Source organism: Carcharhinus amblyrhynchos, chromosome 20 (assembly GCF_965287045.1).
Source record: "Carcharhinus amblyrhynchos chromosome 20, sCarAmb.v2.hapA, whole genome shotgun sequence".
In the NCBI taxonomy this organism is placed as follows: domain Eukaryota; kingdom Metazoa; phylum Chordata; class Chondrichthyes; order Carcharhiniformes; family Carcharhinidae; genus Carcharhinus; species Carcharhinus amblyrhynchos.
Genome location: NC_137343.1, coordinates 14705054 through 14728933, shown reverse-complemented (window position 1 = coordinate 14728933; position 23880 = coordinate 14705054). Strand labels below are relative to the sequence as shown.

Here is a 23880-nt window from a genome sequence, read left to right as displayed (position 1 = left end):
ATTTTACCTACCACAGACGTTAAACTAACCGGCCTATAATTCCCCGCCTTTTGCCTGGCACCCTTCTTAAACAATGGCGTAACATTAGCCGTTTTCCAATCTTCCGGCACTTCCCCGGAATCCAGCGACGTCTGGAAAATAACCACCAAGGCATCCACTATCACCTCCGCCATTTCTTTCAGAACCCTCGGATGCATTCCATCCGGTCCTGGGGACTTGTCCACAATCAGCCCCTCCAGTCTGTCAAGCACTGCCTCTCTAGTAACAGTAATGTCATTAAGACCCTCCAGTCCTACCACCTTTCCATCGCTAACACCCGGCAAATTATTCACGTCCTCCTCCGTGAAGACAGAAACAAAAAAGTTATTCAATACCTTAGCCATATCCCCATCCCCTACCACTAGGTCCCCTTTCTCATCCTCTAAAGGACCAACGTTCACCCTAGCCAGCCTCTTCCTTTTTATATATTTATAAAAACTCTTGCTATCCTTTTTTATATTAAGCACTAGCCCAGCTTCATAGTTTCTCCTGCCCTTCTTTATCAACTTCTTTGTCAATCTTTGTTGACATTTAAACCTCTCCCAATCCTCTTCTCGCCCACTACTCTTAGCTACTCTAAATTCCTCCGCTTTTAATTTAACACTTTCCTTCACTATCCATGGCTTATTACCTCTCCTCCTACGGTCCTTTTTGACCATCGGAATAAATTTCTGCTGAGCACCAAGAAAGATCTCCTTAAAGATCCTCCACTGCTCCTCAGCAGACCCTCCCTCCAACGTGCTCCCCCAGTCAACATTCGCCAATTCTTCTCTCATCCTACCGTACTCCCCTCTATTCAAACAAAGGAATTAGGCCTGTGTTCACTGGAGTTTTGAAGAATGAGAGGGGATGTCATTGAAATGTATAAAAATCTGACAGGGCTGGACAAACTGGATGCAGGGGTGATGTTTCCCCTGACTGGGGGTTCTAGAACAAGAGGTCCCAGTCTCAGGATACAGGGCAGGCCATCTAACATTGAGATGATGAGAAATTTCTTCAGAGGATGGTGAACCGATGGAATTTGCTACCTCAGAAGCAGTGGAAGCGAAGTCACTGAAAATATTTGAGGAAGAAGTAAGACAAATTTCTAGACACGAAAGGTGTTAAAGAGTACAAGGAGAGAACAGAGGTACGGTGTTGCGATAGAGTTTTAGCCATGATCATATTGAATGGTGCAAGCTTGAGGAACCGAATGGGTTACTCCAGCTCTTATCTTCTGTGTTTATATCTGGAAATCTATGTTACACGATCTTTGAAAATAATTTTCAATGTGTCCTCAAAGTGTTTGATTTTATTATTGCATATTATTCACACTTGAGATGCAGGCTTCATGGCAAGACTGGCATTTATTGCCCATCTGCAGTAACCCAAGTAGGTGATGGGCCTTCCTGAACTGCGGCAGTCAATGCAGTAAAGGTGCTCCCTCAATGTTGTTAGGCAAAAGTCTTCAAGAAATCTGCCCCAGTGTTGAGGAAGGAATGGCTGCTAATGTGCAAATCAAGACAGTGTGCGATTTGGAGGGGAACTTGGAGGTGATGTTGTTTTCATTCACCTGTTGCCTTTGTTGTTTTCGATGACACAGATCATAGATTTGGCAGGTGCTGCAGAGCCTGATGGTGCACACTGCAGCCATGGTGTGTCAACAGTGATCAGGATGGATTTTTTTTTTAAGGTTGGTGAGTTACGTACTGATTCAAACAGATTGTTCTGTCTGGATGGTTCAGGTTTCTTGTCTGTTGTTGCAGCTCCACCTTCGAGTCAAGAATATTCAATCCACAATGGCAAACAAATTTTGAAAAATTGGGAATGGAGTTGTTCACGGCAGAACACCAGTTCTTTACTGTTCTAACTGCTGTGGCTGGTTCCAGGTGAGTTTCTGGTCAATGACGATCCCTAGGATGTGGCAAGGCCAGTGAATGTCAAAGGGGGTTAAGGTCTCTTGTTGGACAGAGTCGATACCCTGGCACTCAAGTAGCGATTAACACTTATGCCACACATCAGCCCAAGCCTGACTGTTTTCTACATCTTGAGACATGCGGCTATAGACTGCTCCACCATCTGAGGAATTGTTAATGGACGTGAACACACTAAACTAGAGTTAATGTACATAAAGCACACTAGACTGGCACAAAAATTAAAATCACATGGAATTCAAGGTGAATTGGCTGGATGGATACAGAACTGGCTTGGTTATAGAAGACAGAGTAGTGGTGGAAGGGTGTTTTTCACACCGGAAGTCTGTAGCTAATGATGTTCTGCAGGGATTAATGCTGGGACTTTTGTTATTTGTTGCATATATAAAAGATCTGGAGGAAAATGTGAATGATTTGATTAGTAAGTTTGCAGATGACACAAAGATTGGTGGAATTGCTGAAAGTGCTGGGGATTGTTACAGGATACAACAGGATATAGATAGATTGGACACTTGGGTACAGAAATGGCAGATGGAGTTTAATCTGGACAAAATGTGAGGTGATGAATTTAAGGATCAAATTTAGGTGTGAATTACACTGTCAATGGCAGAACCCTTAGGAACATTGACTTAGAGGGATCTGGGCAGGCAGGTCCACAGTTCCCCAAAAGTGGCAACACAGATGGCCAATGTGATTAAGAAAGCATATGGCATGCTTGCCTCTATCAGACAGGACATTGAGGACAAAAATTGGGAAATCATGTTGCAGTTATATAAAACTTTGGTTAGGCCACATTTGGAATATTGTGTGCAGTTCTGATCACCACGCTGCCAGAATGATGCAGAAAGCTTTGGAGAAGGTGCAGAGGCAGCTCACCAGGATGTTCCTTGGACTTGAGGGTGGACTATGAGGAAAGATTATATAGTTTTAAACAATGTTTTGGATTTACCTTTCCCACTTCTTCAACTGTCTTACACCCTTCTGCAAGGTCACCCTGCTCATACTATCATATACCAGAAGGCCACTTCACAAATTAGCAAAGGGCTAATGGAATGCCACCATCTGGAGGTTCCTCTCCAAGCCACTCACCATCCTGAATTGGAAATATATCACTGTTCCTTTGCAGTTGCTGGGTCAAAATCCTGGCCCTCTCTCCTAACAGTATTGTGGGTGTATGTACATCTCAGAGGCTGCAGCGGTTTGAGGAGACAGCTCACCACCACCTTCTGAAGGGTAACTAGTGATGGGCAAAAAAATGCCAGCCCAGTCAGCGACATCAAATCCATAAATAAATAAAAACTCAAAATTTGTGCAGCAGGATCCCATCACTGCAGGAGGGGAGGAATTGGTAAAAATTATTTCCTGTCTTTTAAAGGCAAAAATCAAATACAAGAGTTTTCAGAAAGAGGGGGGACATCCTTTCTTTATACACAGAAGGTTGGGAGTCTGCAATACATTATTTTAGAGTATTACCGAAGGAGAAATCATGTCAACCATATCTTAGGAATAAGTTAGTCAGGCAATTGGATGAAGCAAAATAAATATTGGAAAAGAGTGGATACTTGGGATTAGGAGTGTTGCAATGTTAACATTGAACACTGTCCAGTCAGGACCAACAATCTGTTTGTTTTAATTTGTAAGGAAGAAAGACCTCCAACAGCGGATGGCAGTGATGTAGTCAAGTAGTCAAACCAGTAACTTCGTAATTTACAGCAGGAGGGTACAAGATCTAATGAAGCCTCAGGGGCCACAAAATTTGGATCGATGTTGTTAATTTGCATCCACTGCACGGTGCTAACAGACCTTGGTTTTCTAATTTAAGACTTGACAGCACGAAGAATGGCCCTTTCCCAACAAACAGATCAGAGTTGCTTCAGCTTCACACATGCTGAATTAGCAGTGTTCATCAGCTATACGCAGCTGAGAGCTGGAGACAGAACACCAGCTCCACATGCAGCATCTGCGCTCTTTCAGCAACAACACTTTCAGTTCCAAGCGAAAACATTTGCTTATCCAGGTATCCCTGAACATTTGAATAAACAATAGTGATCAGAATAGGAAACAGCATTGATGATAAAGCAAGAATAGTGACTGGGGTCGGTACCTCAACCCACAGCAAGGAACCAGATGAATCATTAATCTTCTACCCGCAATTCATTTGACAGAGTCATAACCATAGAGTCATACAGTGCAGGAAAGGCCCTTCAGTCCATCGAGTCTGCACCAACAACTACTATTACTAAAGTCGTGCTGGTTTTCCAGCACTTGTCCCATTTCCTTGAATGTTGATATTTCAAGTGCTTATCCAAATTCTTTTTAAAGGTTTAAAATGAGTGGGGCGTGGGGAGTCACGATTGTGGTGTACTAGATTGAGGGGTTTGGACAGTGAATAGGAAGCAGGTGAAGTTTCCAGCCACTGGACACCAGCCTCCAGTTACTCAAACAGCCTTCCATCCTCATAAAACAGTGCATTCCAGATTCTCACCACGCTCAATGATTTTCTTTCTCAAATCTCCTCTGAAACTCTGGCCCTCACCCTAAAAGTATGTGATTGAGCCCTTAACCAAGGAGAACAGCTGCTTTCTATTCACTCTGTCCGAACCCCTCAATTTTATACACCTCAATCATGACCCTACCCACCCCTCCTCAGCCTTCTCTGCTCTAAAAAAAAATCCAGGCCTATCTAGTTTCTCCTTATAGCTCAAATGCTCCATCCTAGGCAACATCCTGATAATTTTCCTCTGTACCCCAACTAGTGCAATCCCATCCTTCCTGTTGTGAGGTGACCAGAACTGCACACAGTACTCCAGTTGTGGCCTAACCAAAATTTTGTACAGCTGCAACATAACCTCCCTGTTCTTATGCTCTACGCCACGACTGATGAAAGCAATCGTTCCATGTGCCTTAATGACCCTATTCACCCACTTTGCCACCTTCAGGGATCTGTGAATAAGAACCCCAAAACCCATCGGTGTCCTGCCATTCATTAAATACTCCCCTGTCTTGTTTCTTCTTCCAAAGTGCATCACCTCACACTTATTGGTTAAATACCATCTGCCAATGCTCTGCCCATCTGACCATTCCATATATAGCTTCCTGTAACACACGACGATCTTCTTCACTATTAACCCTCTTACCAATCTTGGTGTCATCTGCAAACTTATTTATTATTTCCCCCACATTCTTATCTTCATCATTTATGTATAAAACAAACAATAAGGGACCCAACACTGAATCCTGTAGTAAGCCACTGGACACCGGCCTCCAGTGACTCAAGCAGTCTTCTATCACCACCCTTTGCCACTCTGTGTCCTATTAAGTCAGTTTGCGATCCATTTCACCAAGCTTTCCCGAATTCCATGTGTTTTAACCTTTTCAATCAGTCTCCTATATGGGACCTTGTCAGAAGCTTTGCTAAAATCCATTTAGCTACACTTCCCTCATCCATACCTAACAAATTTGATAGAATTTACAAAAAAATTATTGAGTGTATGACCTCCCTCTGATAAAGCCATGCTGACTATCCCATATCAATTCACGCCTTTCCAAATGGAGATTAATTCTCTCCTCCAGAACTATCTCCAATAGTTTCCCTCTTGTTGACATGAGATTCACTGGTCTGTAATTCCCTGGTTCATCTCTACCACCCTTTTTGAAAAGTAGAACTCCATTAGCTGTCCTTGAATCCTCTGGAATTTCCCCATAGCCAGAGGGGAATTAAAAATTTTCACTAAGGACTCATCTGACATTTACCGCCAACCTTTGGACTACAGTTGAATGATGGCCAAGCTTAGCTTGCTGAACTGTCTCGCAATCCCCCAGTTTGGATACAATTACCTACCAACTTGGTTTGGACCCCATAGTTTCTTAACAAACAAATTAACTCTTTCTTGCCAGATCCGGAGTTTACGTGACCATGTTCTGAAGCATGGCATGGTTGAGTTGACTTCTTCCTCTCTTGTGTATTGACATTTGCTTCTGGGACAGCAAGTTGGTGAGTGAGCCTCCTTAAGTGTCTTGTCTTGCCCACTCTGATCCTCTGTTTGAGTTGAGTTCACCTCAAGACCATTTTTCTACCATAAGGTTAGAACAAACTAGTGAATGGGCTGTGTGGATCTAGGTTGAATACTTCCTTTTAATGGGAGAGTCATATTGGCCAGGAAGGGTTTATTTGAATTACATGATGGCAAGTGACACAGACAGCAGAAAGGTGAGATACAATCTTGAAAGATAAAGCAGTCCAGCCAACTCATCTGAATGTCAGTAGCTATTATATATAAGAACATAAGAACATAAGAAATAGGAGCAGGAGTAGGCCATCTAGCCCTTCGAGCCTGCCCCGCCATTCAATAAGATCATGGCTGATCTGTTGTGGCTCAGTTCCACTTTCCTGCCCTCTCCCCATAACCCTTAATCCCCTCTCTTATCAAGAACCCATCAACCCGCTTCTTAAAAATATTTAGCGAGGCAGCCTCCACCACTTCAACGGGCAGAGAATTCCAGAGATTCACCACCCTTTGAGTGAAGAAGTTCCTCCTCAACTCCGTTCTAAACCGCCTCCCTTTATCTTGAGGCTGTGCCCCCTAGTCCTACTGTCTTTTTTGAGCGGGAAGAGTCTCTCCACCTCTATCCTATCCATCCCATTCATCATCTTATACGTCTCAATGAGATCTCCCCTCATTCTTCTAAACTCTAACGAGTACAAGCCTAGTTTATTCAGCCTCTCCTCATAGCTCAATCCCCTCAACTCCGGTATCAGCCTAGTAAACCTCCTCTGCACTCCCTCCAGGGCCAAAATATCCTTGCGCAGGTGCGGCGCCCAAAACTGCACACAGTACTCCAGCTGCGGCCTCACCAATGCCCTATACAGCTGCAGCAAGACCTCCCTACTTTTATATTCAATCCCCCTCGCTATGAAGGCCAGCATCCCATTCGCCTTCCTGACCACCTGCTGCACCTGCAAGCTGGGTTTTTGTGACTCATGCACAAGGACCCCGAGGTCCCTCTGCACTGTCGCCTGCTGCAGCTTTTCGCCACGTAAGTAATAGTCCTTCCTACCATTCTTCCTACCAAAGTGGACCACCTCACACTTGCCAACATTAAATTCCATTTGCCATTTCCTGGCCCATTCGCCCAGCCTATCTAGATCCTTCTGCAGACTCTCCACACCCTCCGCACAATTTGCCTTTCCCCCAATCTTGGTGTCATCAGCAAATTTTGACACCCTGCACTCGGTTCCCTCCTCCAGATCATCTATATAAATGGTAAATAGCTGAGGCCCCAGCACCGACCCCTGGGGCACCCCACTAGTCACCAACTGCCAATCCGAATAGCACCCATTGACCCCCACTCTCTGCCTCCTATTTGACAACCAATCCTCTATCCACGCTAACACCCTACCCCCAACTCCATGTCCCCTGACCTTCTGCAATAACCTCTTGTGAGGTACCTTGTCATATGAGAGTGGACAAAAATTGGCAAAATTTTGGGAATAAACCTGTTTCTTTGCTGCACTCTTTCAAAAAGTCCTATTCAGGTTTTCCAATCTATCCACTTCCCAGGGGGAGAAAGACAATGCAGTGACTCATATCCTGAGTCATCCTTTGAACCAATGCTGCAGATGTTAAACACAAATAACTAGTTCATCTGGCTCTAAATTAAAGCAATGGATAATTCTCAACCGAGCAGTGTACCTTTGTAACCTCACGGGTATTGAAAATTTAACTTCAATCAACTTTTTTTTAAAAAACCTACAGCAACTCATCTATAAGAGATGCAAATAAAAATGCAGCCCATTTCCTGAACTCACATGTAGCTTTCAGCCTGGGAACATATCCTATTGAAATTCAACGGGTGAAGTTAAAGAGTTGAAGACCCAGATACCCAAGTCTGAAAGACTGTGTAACAAACACATCAAACTATGAACATATGCTAATGTTTAATGCATTGGAATTCCGAACCAGTGATGAAATGGGCTCCAAGCACAATGGGAAACAGATTCTAGCTCACCACAGTTGAGAAGTCTGGCAGAAAACTACTCTGCTCAGTATCTGTGTGCATGGAAAGCTAGTGTTAGGCAGAATTTAAAATAACTAATGATGGGCAGTGAGTGTGTCAGACTGCATTCAAGTTAAGTGAAATAAATACACACTGGAAAAACCCAAATTGTTAAGTGGGATCAATGTAGTCACATGCAACTCTCAGGAGCATGAAGAATTCACCTTTTAAGGGAACACAAGTAAACAGGATGGACTCCCAGAGACCCTTGTCATTTAAGTTTGCCCACCATGGCTGGAATGTCAAGATAAGTCTTAGCCAGGCCACAAAACAGGATATCTTGTAATCATGAAACATTCTGTGGGAATATAATGATTTGTTTAGACCCAGTATAATACTTGGGTGACATATCCTTCACAATGACCAGTGAACTGAAGCTCCTATACTCTAATGTCCACTTCAGTAAGTCACGATGACAACTGTCCCTGGCATATACACTTCAATGAGTACTTGCCACCAGTGCTAGCTGGAGGAAAGAAGTGGAGAGAGAGAGAGAAACGGAGAGAGAGAGAGAAACGGAGAGAGAGAGAGAGAAAAACGGAGAGAGAGAGAGAGAAAAACGGAGAGAGAGAGAGAAACGGAGAGAGAGAGAGAAACGGAGAGAGAGAGAGAAACGGAGAGAGAGAGAGAAACGGAGAGAGAGAGAGAAACGGAGAGAGAGAGAGAAACGGAGAGAGAGAGAGAAACGGAGAGAGAGAGAGAAAAACGGAGAGAGAGAGAGAAACGGAGAGAGAGAGAGAAACGGAGAGAGAGAGAGAAACGGAGAGAGAGAGAGAAACGGAGAGAGAGAGAGAAACGGAGAGAGAGAGAGAAACGGAGAGAGAGAGAGAAACGGAGAGAGAGAGAGAAACGGAGAGAGAGAGAGAAACGGAGAGAGAGAGAGAGAGAAACGGAGAGAGAGAGAGAGAGAAACGGAGAGAGAGAGAGAAACGGAGAGAGAGAGAGAAACGGAGAGAGAGAGAGAAACGGAGAGAGAGAGAGAAACGGAGAGAGAGAGAGAAACGGAGAGAGAGAGAGAAACGGAGAGAGAGAGAGAGAGAAACGGAGAGAGAGAGAGAAACGGAGAGAGAGAGAGAAACGGAGAGAGAGAAAGCGAGAAAGAAACGGAGAGAGAGAAAGCGAGAAAGAAACGGAGAGAGAGAAAGCGAGAAAGAAACGGAGAGAGAGAGAAAGCGAGAAAGAAACGGAGAGAGAGAGAAAGCGAGAAAGAAACGGAGAGAGAGAAAGCGAGAAAGAAGCGGAGAGAGAGAAAGCGAGAAAGAAACGGAGAGCGAGAAAGCAACGGAGAGAGAAAGCGAGAAAGCAACGGAGAGAGAGAAAGCGAGAAAGCAACGGAGAGAGAGAAAGCGAGAAAGAAACGGAGAGAGAGAAAGCGAGAAAGAAACGGAGAGAGAGAAAGCGAGAAAGAAACGGAGAGAGAGAAAGCGAGAAAGAAACGGAGAGAGAGAAAGCGAGAAAGAAACGGAGAGAGAGAAAGCGAGAAAGAAACGGAGAGAGAGAAAGCGAGAAAGAAACGGAGAGAGAGAAAGCGAGAAAGAAACGGAGAGAGAGAAAGCGAGAAAGAAACGGAGAGAGAGAAAGCGAGAAAGAAACGGAGAGAGAGAAAGCGAGAAAGAAACGGAGAGAGAGAAAGCGAGAAAGAAACGGAGAGAGAGAAAGCGAGAAAGAAACGGAGAGAGAGAATGAAAGGGAGAGAGAGAGAGAGAGAAAGAAAGGAAGGGAGACAGAGCGAGAAAGAAAGGGAGAGAGAGAGAGAGAGAGAAAGAGAAACAAAGAGAGAGAGAGAAAGAAAGAAAGAAACAGAGAGAAAGAAAGAGAGAAAAAGTGATAGAGTGAGAGCAGGGAAGCTAGACCTTAGAGTAAGAGCTTCTGACATGCAAGCACTAGGTCTAGTTACACTCACAGAAGGATCCAATGGATTCATGATCCTGATTGCAAAATAGACTATTAGAGGCCTGAAAAATTGCCTATTCATTCTGTCACCAGAGTGAACGTGTATGAAACACAGATTCATCAAAAGAAAAGAATTTAACTACACCTTAGTACAAATATTGGACATCCAACTCAGGCTAGGTTAAGAGATAAATGGAACACAAGACTGGATGAAAGATCAGCTGAAATGTTTCAAGTTGACTTCTCACCTCAGTGGAACAGAAGAAAAAAGTCCTCTCATTCTCTTGTGTGACCCATTCACTGAATGCAGCACGTGAGATTTTAATGCCTGCACAGTGAATGTATTGGCATCAAACTGAATTGGACACGATGATGAATAAATCACCACTTCTAACAAATATCACCACCCAAAAAAATGTCACTGGCAACGTTTGGAAGTTTCTAACTAGAAAGTTCCATTGTGCAACTATCGATCCAAACACCCTTTCGAACAATTGTGGTCTTACTACAGATGCACTTCTCTGCTGAACCTTCTGAGCACAACTCAAGGCGTAAGAAAAAGGAAAAGGAGTTTCAAAGGCAAATGTTTCTGTAGTGTTTATCACAATGTCCCTTTGGAAATAATGCAAAGGTTTGTGTATGATATCACTACACTATACCACAGTGGTCAGAAACAGCACGGTATGCAGAGAACACCTTGGGCTCTACATACAAGGCAGGTAGTTTTCACAAAGGCCTGCTGCATATTGTGAAGCTTAGTTAATTTGCTCTCTAAGACTTGCACCACAACATAACTGCCTCACACACAACCACAGTATCAACGGCACTCAATGATCCCGTCCAAGTCTGAGAGTCTGGAATTTATTTGCTCTCTGCTCCTCAGCTAGTTCTGAATTCAGTCTGGAAATGGAAGATAAAAAGTTACACAGTCATCAGCCATTTTGATCTACATCAACTGGCAACATTTCCAGTTTATCCATCAGCAAGTTTTAGTTAGTTTGTGATGGGAAAGATCCCGGCTGCCACTCAGCAGCACTGCCCAGATTAACAAATCTCTAAGTTAGAGAAAGGACATAGAAGCACTAGAGAGGGCATGAAAAGGATGTAACAAAGCTGGTATTAGAAATGTGAGCCTATATTAGGAAAGGATGTAGGCCAGGTCTCTTTTCTCTTTTTAAAAGAACGGCTGAAAGGTGGCAGAGGTATTAAAAATGATGGAAGATTTGATAGAGGGGATGAACATAACTAGAGGTTGTCAATGTAAGATAGTCACTAATAAATACAATGGGGAATTTAGATGACGTGTGTTTATCCAGAGTGATGAGAATGTGGAATTTGCTATCATGGAGTTGCTGAAGCAAATGGTAGAGAATCACGTTGACTGATTTAGAAGAAGAAAGATAGGTGGCGGCTGAAGTGGAGCATGGACACTGGCAATGGATTGGTTGGGCTGAATTCTTGATTTTTGTCCTATATATCCTACGTAAGAGAATAAATACTGAAACAAATCTACATAGCATCACTGAACACAACATGTCATTGTGTCCTTTCCACTCAAGGAGCTTGGGTTTTTACAGCAGGTAACCTGCCAGATTTCTGTTTTGACTACTTTATTCCTTTCACTTAAATCTCCTGTGCTGCACATCAAGTGGGCAGGCTGGTTTATAAAATGGACTGATTTCACAGACCAGCAGCAAAGGTGACCCCTTCCTCACTGGGTTTCCTCCCTGCCTTCAGTCCTCCTGGCCTAGGACAAAAACTTTGTAAGGTAGATTAGCAGCACATTTGGATGGCAATGTCAGCAGACACAAATGCTTGGTGGTGACACTGTGATATGATTATGGAACTCAGACTTCTGTCCACAGCATCATCACCAACCAAATGCTTTGCTAAGCTCACTACACACTGTAAAACTCAAGTCAATTTCTCTTGAGAACGGGACTACAAAATATGACTAGCATTTATATATAGTGTCTTTAACATCGCAAAACATCCCATGGTGCTTCATAGCAGCATATAAGATGATGAATGGGATGGATAGGATAGAGGTGGAAAGACTCTTCCCGCTCAAAAAAGACAGTAGGACTAGGGGGCACAGCCTCAAGATAAAGGGGGGGCGGTTCAGAACGGAGTTGAGGAGGAACTTCTTCACTCAAAGGGTGGTGAATCTCTGGAATTCTCTGCCCGTTGAAGTGGTGGAGGCTGCCTCGCTAAATATTTTTAAGAAGCGGGTTGATGGGTTTTTGATAAGAGAGGGGATTAAGGGTTATGGGGAGAGGGCGGGAAAGTGGAACTGAGCCACGACAGATCAGCCATGATCTTATTGAATGGCGGGGCAGGCTCGAAGGGCCAGATGGCCTACTCCTGCTCCTATTTCTTATGTTCTTATGTTCTTATTAGCAAACAAAACTTGGCACCGCGCCACGTATGATGTTAGAACAGCTTAGTGTAGGAGGAAAAGAAAATGAATGCAGTTTAAACACAATTAGAACATACGACAGAATTGGACAATGGTGGCTTGGGGGCAAAGGGTGGTAAGTTGGGGAAAAGAGGGGAACAAGTACACAAAGATGGGGGTGGGGAGAACAGGAGAAGATGTCATAATGGTAATGTCACTGGGCTAATAATCCAGTGGCCAGGCCAATGCTCTGGGGACGTGGGTTGGAATCCCACCATGGCAGCTGATGTAATTTAAATTCAACTAACAAATTTGAAATTGAAAGCTATTCTCATAATGATGACTGTGAAACTGCAGATTGTTGCAAAAACCCTTTTGGTTCCCTCATTCTTATCTGGTTTGCCAATATGTGACTCTGAACAGTGACCTGAAATGGCAGAGCAAACCACTCAGTTCAACAGTGATTACGAATGGGCAACAAATGCTGGTCTTACCAGCAATACTCACATCTCATGAAAGAATGCATTTTGTGATGCTGATAGCGTAAGTTGTGAACCAACCCATTGCATCATAGAATCCTACAGTGCAGAGGGAGTCGAGTCAGCACTGACCACAATCCCACCCAGGCCCTATCCAGATAACCCCATGCATTTACCCAAGTTAATCCCCCTGACACAAAGGGGCAATTTAGCATGGCCAATCAACCTAACCCACACATCTTTGGACAGTGGGAGGAAACTGGAATGCTTGGAAAAAGCCTATGGAGATATGGGGAGAATGTACAAATTCCACACAGTGACCCAAGCTGGGAATTGAACCTGGACTCTTGGTGTTTTGGGACAGTAGTGCTAACCACTGTAACACCCCAAACAACCGTGACAGATCAATTGGTCATCAGCCCCTTTACCATGCACGTAATTTGAATCAATTGTCAGTTCTAGCTCATCTTTGTAGGTACAGAAGACAAGAACTTGATGGAAACAAGATTGCAACATTAGTTTTAAGTTAAAAAAACAAAATCATTACGAAACTTGCCAGGAATATTTGTTGTATCAACTGGGAAAATATAGGCCTAATTAACAGTTGATTACTATTTACAAGTGCAAATTAGTTTAATTACAGACAGACGCCAGATGCACTTGCAACACGGCAGATGCTACACTACTGTTCAGTGACTTTGCACACCATTCAACCTTTGTCACGAGGGTGGCGGTAAAGTGTAACAATTGATGGCTGTTTGATTTAATATACAAACAAATTAAAAACCAGCTAGAGATTTTACGTTCCCTTTCCAAGCGGAGTTGTAACTTAAAAAACATCTTGTACTGGATAATATTAAGGTGATGTGCAGGCAGTGATTTTGTGGGATTAACTGAAATCATTTGAGCGCGTTGCACAAGGCAGCTACTAGCACAATAAAGTCTATCATATGCAGATAATTATACACATGGTAATGCTGCTGACATTTACTCTGCAGACAAGCAAAGAGTTTTGATCATAGCTTTCTTCAGAGCTTCCTAGTATTAAGGTCCAGATTAGAACCACCAAGATGTTTTGTGAAGTTAGCCTATACCCCAAGTTTTAGCTTTGATTTTGGCATTAGGGTAAGTGTAAAGTGGTGCACTCCAGGTATGACTCAAGTGATGCTCTAGGAAGCTTTTATCAAACAAAATTTATTTAAGAACACAGTGAGAATATAGTGAGTGGAATCGGCTGCCATCAGTGGTGGTAGAGGCAAACTCGCTGGGGTCTTTTATGAGTACGTGGGATTTAACGGGATTGAGAGTTATAGATAGGCCTGGTAGGTATAGATATGATCAGCGCAACTTGGTGGGCCGGAGGGCCTTTTTGTGCTGTAGTGTTCTATCCACCTCTCCAATTTGATCGAGAACGTTGACAGCTGCTGACTGAATTGCCAACCCAAGTAAATTCCAGAACCTCATAACTCTCCCAAATTTGGAAGAACAGAATAGTTATTGCAGTTTTAAAACTTTTTTCAAATTTAAGCGTGCAAAATAAAACAAAATTACACATGGTCACTGTATTTGTATTTTGTATTTGATCTTCTATCTGAAATCCCAGTGACACCGCTCGATTGTTAAAGGTCAGTTATGTGCTTGTGTCCACAACAGATAATGTACAACGAATTCCCTCAGGAGTGCAAATTTGTCTAAAAGCATAATGGGTTTTCCATTTCATGGCAAAGCAATTATGGGTAAAGTTCCAAGTGCTTTTCCTGTACTAAATCTATTTCCAGCAAAACACTTTAAAGTGAAAACCTCTTGGATTTATGAAACATCTCCCCACAGAAAATGATTGCAAACTGGAATGTTGCCAGCAGTTTATGCAAGACTCCACAAACACAGATGAGTGCTAAAGTCTACGGTGGGCAAATAAGACCTCACGATTGTTGGACAAACTAAATCACCGAGGTTGAACAATGGGGTGATGCGATGAATTTAACAACATGTGCTTTCCTGTAAATACTATCATTTTTTAGTCAGTAGAGTGAGCATAAACTAAGGAAATCAGTCATTTCAATTTGCAATGCAGGTTGAAAATCAATTGAGGACTGATGCGATGTCAGAATTCCCTTTCTATGTTGGTTATAAAATCTGCCGAGTGTCAGAATCCAACCTGTAGCCTATGAAACACAACCAACCCGATCTTATATGTGGTTGTATTTCTTATTTGCTGGCATTTCCTGTTTGAATTTTGTGGGTCTGGAAGACTGGAAGGGACTGCTCTTGATGTTATTAGCTCAGCAATGGATGAATTAGTCATGCGTCTCGTTGGTAATAAAACCTAAACCATAATACCAAGAGCAAAATCATGGGAAGAAGGATGCAAACCTGGATCTCCCAGACATCCATATCTGTGTTCGGTGTGTGGAGCTGCAGTCCCTAAGGGACCAGGTTAAGGAACTGGAACTGCAGCTCGAGGACCTTCGTCTCATTAGAGAAAATGAGATAATTGACAGGAGCTACCGGCAAGTGGTCACACTGGGGCAACGGGAAGAAGGCAAGTGGGTAACGGTTAGGAAGGGGAAAGCTCACGTGATGGAGAGCACACTGGTGGATGTCCCCCTTCAAAATAAGTACTCCTGTCTGAGTACTGCTGGGAGTGGGGGGTGGGGACAGCTCACCTGGGGGAGGAAGCGGTGGCCAGGTCTCTGGAGCTGAGCCTGACCTAGTACTTCAAAAAAGTAAGGAAAACAGCAGCAAGGCAGTGTTAATAGGGGACTCCATAGTGAGGGGACCAGACAGGCGTTTCTGTGGACACAGACGGGAGTCGCGGATGGTGGTTTGCCTCCCTGGAGCTGGGATCTGGGATGTCTCTGGCCGCGTCCCAGACATCCTGAAAGGGGAGGGTGAGGAGCCAGAGGCTGTGGTTCACATAGGTACTGCTGATATAGGCAGGAAGAGGGAAAGGGTCATGAAAAGGGATTATAGGGAATTAGATAGACAGCTGAGAAAGAAGAATGAGAAGGTAGTAATCTCAGGATTGCTGCCTGTGCCGCGGGAGAGTGAGAGCAAAAATGGAATGAGGTGGAGGGTGAACGCGTGGCTGAGGGAATGGAGCAGGGGGCAGGGATTCCGGTTCCTGGATCATTGGGACCGCTTTAAGGGCAGGTGTGACCTGTTCAGTAAAGACAGGTGGCACTTGAATCCCAGGGGACCAATATCTAGGCGGGAAGATTGGCTAGGGCTACTGTGGTGGTGGTGGTGGTGGGGGGGGGGGGTCTTTAAACTAGAAAGGTTGGGGGGAGGGAATAGAGATGAGGAGACACAGCGAGGAGGTTAGCTCCCAGGTAGAGAAGGACTGTAGACAGTATGAGAGGGAGGTTAGACGGGTAATGGAGAAGGGAAGTGCCCACACCGAGGGTCTGAGGTGTGTCTATTTTAACGCCAGGAGTGTAGTGAACTAAGTAGATGAGCTTAGGGCGTGGATTGCTGCTTGGGAATGTGATGTGGTGGCCATTATAGAGACTTGGATGTCTCAGGGACAGGACTGGATACTTCAGGTGCCGGGATTCAGATGCTTCAGGAAGGACAGGGAGGGGGGCAAAAGAGGTGGCGGAGTGGCACTGTTGATCAGGGACAGTGTCATGGCTGCAGAGAAGGTGGATGCTGTGGAGGGACTGTCTACGTAGTCTCTGTGGGTGGAAGTTAGGAACAGCAAAGGGTCAATAGCTTTGCTGGGTGTTTTCTATAGGCCGCCCAATAGTGACAGAGAAGTTGAAGTGCAGATAGGGAAACAGATCCTAGAGAAATGTAGTAATAACAGAGTTGTTGTGATGGGAGACTTTAATTTCCCAAACACTGACTGGAATATCCCTAGAGTAAGGGGTTTGGATGGGGAGGAGTTTGTTAGGCGTGTTCAGGAGGGTTTCCTGACACAGCACATGGATAAGCCTACGAGAGGAGAGGCTGTACTTGACCTGGTGCTGGCTAATTAACCAGGCCAGGTGACGGATCTCTCGGTGGGAGAGCATCTCGGGGATGGAGATCATAATTCTATCTCCTTCACGATAGCATTGGAAAGAGATAGGATCAGGCAGGCTAGGAAGGTGTTTGTCTGGAGTAAGGGGAAAATATGGTGACATCAGGCAGACAATTGGACGAGTAAACTGGAAGGTGGTGTTCTTGGGGAAAAGTACTGAAGGAAGGTGGCGGATTTTCAAGGAATGTTTGACTGGAGCTCTGCACGACAACGTTCCGATGAGACAAGGAGGTTTTGCAAGGTCGCAGGAGCCGTGGTGCACAAAGGTTGTGGTGAACCTGGTCAGGAAGAAAAGAAAGGCGTATAAAAGGTTCAGGGAGCTAAGAGATGATAAGGATCTAGAGGAGTATAAGGCTTGTAGAAAGGAGCTTAAAAAGGAAATTAGGAGAGCCAGAAGGGGACATGAGAAGGCCTTGGCGGGTAAAATTAAGGCGAATCCCAAGGCGTTCTACAAATATGTGAGAAGTAAAAGGATGAGAAAAGAAGGGGTAGGACCTATAAAAGGTGAAGGGGGAAAAGTCTGTGTGGAACCGGAAGAAATGGCAGAGGTGCTTAATGAGTACTTTGCCTTGGTATTCATGGTGGAAAGTGATCTGGGAGGTTGTACTACAGGTTTGCGGCAGACTGAAAAGATTGAGTACGTGGACATTAAGAAAGAGGATGTGTTGGAACTTTTAAATTCTATCAAGATAGATAAGTCACCAGGACCAGATGCGATGTACCCCAGGTTACTGTGGGACGTGAGGGAAGTGATTGCAGAGCCCCTGGCGATGATCTTTGCATCGTCAATGGAGACGGGAATGGTTCCGGAGGATTGTGGATGTGGTTCCTATTTTCAAGAAAGGGAACAGGGATAGCCCGGGAAATTACTGACTGGTGAGTCTGACCTCAGTGGTTGGTAAGTTGATGGAGGGGGTTCTGAGGGACAAGATTTATGAGCATTTAGAGAAGTTTAGAATGATCAGGAGTCGTCAGCATGGCTTTGTCAAGGGCAGGTCGTGCTTTACGAGCCTAGTTGAGTTCTTTGAGAATGTGACTGAACACATTGATGAAGGAAGAGCGGTGGACGTGGTTTACATGGACTTCAGCAAGGCGTTTGATAAGGTCCCCCATGCAAGACTTCTTGAGGTGGTGAGGGGGCATGGGATCCAAGGGGCTTTGGCCTTGTGGATCCAGAACTGGCTTGCCTGCAGAAGGCAGAGAGTGGTTGTGGATGGGTCTTTTTCCTGCATGGAGGTTGATCACCAGTGGAGTGCCCCAGGGATCTGTTCTAGGACCCTTATTTGTTTGTCATTTTCATAAATGACCTAGATGAGGAAGTGGAGGGATGGGTTAGTAAGTTCGCTGACGATACGAAGGTTGGTGGTGTTGTGGATAGTCTGGAGGGATGTCAGAAGTTGCAGCGTGACATAGATAGGATGCAAGACTGAGCGGAGAAGTGGCAGATGAACTTCAACGCGGATAAATGTGTAGTGGTCCATTTTGGCAGGACCAACAGGATGCAGGAGTACAAATATCAAGGGTATGAGTCTGAGCTGGATTGAAGAGCAGAAGGATCTTGGGGTCCAGGTCCATAGGACTCTTAAATCGGCCTCACAGGTGGAGGATGTGGTCAAGATGGCATATGGTCAAGATGGCATATGGTGTGCTAGCCTTCATTAATCGAGGGATTGAGTTAGGAGTCGGGAGGTAATGCTGCAACTTTATAGAACCCTTGTCAGACCCCACTTGGAGTACTGTGTGCAGTTCTGGTCGCCTCACTACAGGAAGGATGTGGAAGCTATTGAGAGGGTGCAGAGGAGATTTACAAGGATGTTGCCTGGATTGGGAGGCATGCATTATGAAGATAGGTTGAGGGAGCTAGGTCTCTTCTCCCTGGAGAGACGAAGGTTGAGAGGCGACCTGATTGAGGTTTATAAAATGTTGAGAGGAATAGATAGGGCGGATTCTCGGAGGCTATTTCCCAGGGCTGAAATGATCGCTATGAGAGGACACAGGTTTAAGGTGCTGGGAAGCAAGTACAGAGGAGATGTTAGGGGAAAGTTTTTCACTCAAAGGGTGGTGAGTGAGTGGAATCGGCTGCCGTTGGTGGTGGTAGAGGCGAACTCACTGGGGTCTTTTAAAAGACTTCTGGATGAGTATATGGGATCTAATGGCATTGGAAGTTACAGATAGTTCTATGGCTTGGTAGGTATAGATGTGATCGGCGCAACTTGTGGGCCAAAGGGCCTGTTTGTGCTGTAGTGTTCTATGTTCTGGAAGGCCAATGGTACTCATCCACACAACCTCAAAGCTATAAGACTTGGAAGTACCTTAGTCCCACGTAGAACTGTACTACAACTGCTAAACTAATTTCTATGTGGGCATTTATCCTCAGTCGGAATGGCTCTTTTGTCAAATTGATAATGACACTGAACATGATTTCAAGATCCCTAATACTAGAATGAGAACAAACAAATTTCCTGATAGGCCTGTACTTCAACTTGGTGAACTGCACATAGGCACGCACAAGTGCACAGAGCATGCAGGGACTGTAAACTGCAGTACTTCAACTTGATGAACTGCACACTGCCATACTGTAGTGTTTTCAGGAGTTGAAGGAAAAGATCAAAAAGAGAGGAAAAAGCAATAGATGTGCAGGAAAAGGGTGGCAGCAGATCTGGTTTGCAAAAGTGTCATTTGTTTAGAAGGTTGGTACTTGGAGGCTTGGATAAAGATACTTCACCCTTATTAAATGCATACATTCACGAGGATTACTGCACTGACACTTCAAGTATCAAAGTGCTCAATTCTTCATCAATTATGGTTATGGGAACATTACAGCAACATTTTTATTCATTTTTCTCACTATCTCTTCCTTTCGTTTGGTGACATCTTTTTTGATTAAAGCTCTCTGAAATACCTTGGGACATTTTCCTATGTTAAAAAGATATAATATGTTGTTTAGTACATTCAGAATTAAAACTGCCCAACTCTGTCAGCCAGCTAGAGTTTCAAAGCTAAATTTCCAGCAGCTAAGTACTGAGAGCAGAGAAGGGGGCAGATCCTTCTCTGGCTAGCCAACAGTCTATATGCTTGCAGGATTCAAAACAGCATTTTATTAAAGGCCATTTTTACTCAGCAAAGTGACCTAAAACAGAGAAACACCTCATTTAAAAATGTAACTCAATACTTTGGCAGCACGGTAGCACAGTGGTTAGCACTGCTGCTTCACAGCTCCAGGGACCTAGGTTCGATTCCTGGCTTGGGTCACTGTCTATGTGGAGTTTGCACACTCTTCTCGTGTCTGCCTGGGTTTCCTCCAGCTGCTCCAGTTTCCTCCCACAGTCCAAAGATGTGCGGGTTAGGTTGATTGGCCATTCAAAATTGTCCCTTAGTACCCTGAGATGCTTAGGTTAGAGGGATTAGCACATAAAATATGTTTGGATATGGGTGTAGGGCCTGGATGGGGTTGTGGTCGCTGCAGACTCAATGGGCTGAAGGGCCTCTTTCTGCACTGTAGGGTTCTATGATTCTAATCAGGAAGGAAATGAGAATAATGGAATATAATTTCTGAACTAAAAAATAATTTTGGTGTTCAACTATCAGGACAGTTTACTGGGAGTTCTTCACCACACCTGACCTGAATACTATATTGCTGCTACATTGCCCAAGCACTTTGCATTTTTAAAATTCATTCATGGGACATGGATGTCGCTGGCTGGCCAGCATTTATTGCCCATCCCTAGTTGCCCAGAGGCAGTTGAGAATCAACCACATTGTCATGGCTGTGGAGTCACATGTAGGCCAGACCAGGTAAGGATGGCAGATTTTCTTCCCTAAAGGGACATTAGTGAATCAGATGGGTTTTTCTGACAATCGACAATGGTTCCCTGGTCATCAGTAGATTCTTAATTCCAGATTTTAATTCAAATTCCACCATCTGCCACGGTGGGATTCAAATTTGGGTCCCCAAAACATTAGCTGAGTTTCTGGATTAACAGCCCAAGTGCTAATACCACTAGGCCATTGCCAAGATCCAAGATACGTTGCAAGAAAGGATGTCCCGAAGCATGGTACATTGGGGAGACCATGCAGACGCTACGACAATGGATGAATGAACATCGCTCGACAATCACTAGGCAAGACTGTTCCCTTCCTGTTGGCGAACACTTCAGTGGTCACGGGCATTCAGCCTCTGACCTTTGGGTAAGCATTCTCCAAGGCGGCCTTCACGACACACAACAGCGCAGAGTCGCTGAGGAGAGACTGATAGCCAAGTTCCACACACATGAGGATGGTCTCAACAGGGATCTTAGGTTCATGTCGCACTTTCTGTAACCCCCGTGACTTGCCTGGGTTTGCAAAACCTCACTTACTGTACCATCTGGAGACAACACACATCTCTTTAACCTGTGATCAGTGCTCCTTCCACGCACATTGTCAGCCACTTTAGGACTTGAACAGCAGGTTAGGTGTAAAGATTTGCATTCTAATCAGTAATCTGTAAACTGTCTGTGCTTTATGTGCTCTGTCTGAGGCCAGAACTCTCATTCATCTGACGAAGGGACAAACCCCGAAAGCTTGTGAGTTTACTATCAAATAAATCGGTTGGAATGAAACCTGGTGTTGTCAGACTTTTTACTGTGTTTACCCCAGTCCAACGCTGGCATATCCACATCAAATTTAAACTATCCAGGGATCTGGTGTAGCAAAGTGCCCTCAATAAATATAATAAGAACATAAGAAATAGGAGCAGGAGTAGGCCAACTAGCCCTTCGAGCCTGCCCCGCCATTCAATAAGATCATGGCTGATCTGTTGTGGCTCAGTTCCACATTCCCGCCCTCTCCCCATAACCCTTAATCCCCTCTCTTATCAAAAACCCATCAACCCACGTCTTAAAAATATTTAGCGAGGTAGCCTCCACCACTTCAACGGGCAGAGAATTCCAGAGATTCACCACCCTTTGAGTGAAGAAGTTCCTCCTCAACTCTGTTCTAAACCACCCCCCCCTTTATCTTGAGGTTGTGCCCCCTAGTCCTGCTATCTCATGCACAAGTCAAAGCAATATTCTATTGCTTTGGTTGGTTTTGAACAAGAGCTACACATTGTTAATCCACCAAATGTTTCCACTAAGTCACACCAAAGTCCTTCACCATTTTTATTGCTCAGATCTCCACGTAAGTGGTTTCCTATCTCAATGTATACTTGCCCTGAATAGATGCCATTGGCCATTCCTGAGACCAAATTCCTTGGCCAGCCAGATCCTGGAACTAGTCCTGTCTATTTCAATACTGAGAGGTCAATATCAATATTAAAGTTTCTGGATTCTGCAACAGAAACATTATCTCTACAGGGTTTATGCCGATCCATCTTCAGCTGCTTCTTTAATGACCTTCCCTGCATCACAAGGTCAGAAGTGGGAGTGCTCGCTAATAATTAGACAAAGTTTAGCATGGTGATGGATTGGAATGCCCTGCCTGCTGCAGTTGTAAATGCGCCTAGTTTGGGGGCGTTTAAGAGATCCGTGGATAGGTTTATGGATGAAAAGGGATTGGTTTAGGTTAGAGGGTCATTGTTTTTTAACTGGTCGGCGCAATATCGTGGGCCGAAGGGCCTGTTCTGCACTGTAATGTTCTATGTTCTATATGTGACTCATCAGATAGTAAAGCAGACCATGTCCACAAGAAGAAAGACCTGAACAACATTCAGGCTTGTACTGTTAAGGAGCAAGTTACATTCAAACCACACAAGTGCCAGGCGATGACCTTCTCCAACAAGAGATAATCTGGCCATCTCCCCATAACATTCAATGGCATTACTATTGCTGAATCCTCCTTTAACATCCTGGGGGTTACCACTGACCTGAAACTATACAAGACCAGCCATGGTAGGTACAAGAGCAGAATAAAGGAACAGGCCAGAGAGTGGGAGTTCTGTGGAAAGTAATTCACCTCCTGACTCCATAAAATCTGCCCAAACTCTACAAGGGACAAGTCAAAAGCATGATAGAAAATTCTCCATTTGCCTAGATGAGAGCAGCTCCAACCACACTCAAGAAGCTTGGCTACTACCATGGACAAAGAAATCCATACTACTGACGCATGGTGCAACCAATTAAAAAATGATGTGGCCTCTTTTGAAAGCAAGTACATATCAGCTGCAGAGAAAAAAAAGACACAAGGAAAAGAAATCCCGAGCCAGCAACTCATTCAAAACTCGGTCCTTTACAATATCCTGCCCTGTTTGCAGCAGAACCTTCGGGGCATAGATTAGCTTGAGCAGTTACCTATATACCCATCAGAACCCTAGATTATGAATATGATCACATTCATCTCCAAGGACTAATGAATCAATAAAATGTAAAACTTAATCTGTATATTCAATTTGTTCAATTATCTGTAGGATCACAATGCAAGTTCAGAATTTTACTTAGAAAGCTTTTAAAACTTGTAGTCGATCACTCCCCAAAGGCCATTAAACACAATTCTCTGTGTAAAGGAATGGGTTCAATAGACTAAATAGCCCACTCATTCCATATTCTTAAGCAGTCATTAAAAAATAAAGTGCATGTACAGTAGAACTTACCATGACTGTGCAATCCTCTGAGCCACTGGCAATGATGTGGTCATTGTGCGGACACCACTCAATGTCCAGCACTGGTCCTGTGTGTCCACAAACTGTCGGATATGACTTGTCGATTCGGCCACACTGTGAACAGAGATTAACACACATCAATATAGTGCTTAAACTGCCGGTGCTAAAAGTTCTCATGACTTCTGGGGTCTGGCTATCAACTTAGTACAGATAAAACGTTTCGAATCCCAGTCATTATACTGCCACATAGTGTTGAGACAAATTTCAATGCAGTCACTCAGCTGAAAAGCACCCATGAAGAACTACTCAAAATTTAGCACTAAACTGGTTATGTCAGACTAGTATGAGAAGGGTCAGCAAGGAATGATTTTATGCTGCTGCAGTTTCAGTACATCTGTGGAATAGAGGACAAGGAGCACTGGAGCTATGTTGCCCCTCACTCAACAGTGAGTAAAGCTCCACACAATGATTAGCAGTTATTATTTACTTTTTGAAAAGAT

The 23880-nt window shown here is 44.2% G+C and overlaps 1 protein-coding gene across 2 annotated transcripts in view; it reads right to left on the bottom strand.

Annotated features, from left to right (window-relative positions):
* coro1cb (coronin, actin binding protein, 1Cb) overlaps positions 1-23880 on the bottom strand; it is a 207604-nt gene that overhangs the window by 45642 nt on the left and 138082 nt on the right. For both annotated transcript variants that reach the window (XM_080208128.1, XM_080208129.1), the window contains exon 3: positions 23372-23494. In XM_080208128.1, coding sequence (XP_080064254.1) covers positions 23372-23494 — 123 coding nt within the window. The remainder of the gene's footprint in view (positions 1-23371; positions 23495-23880) is intronic.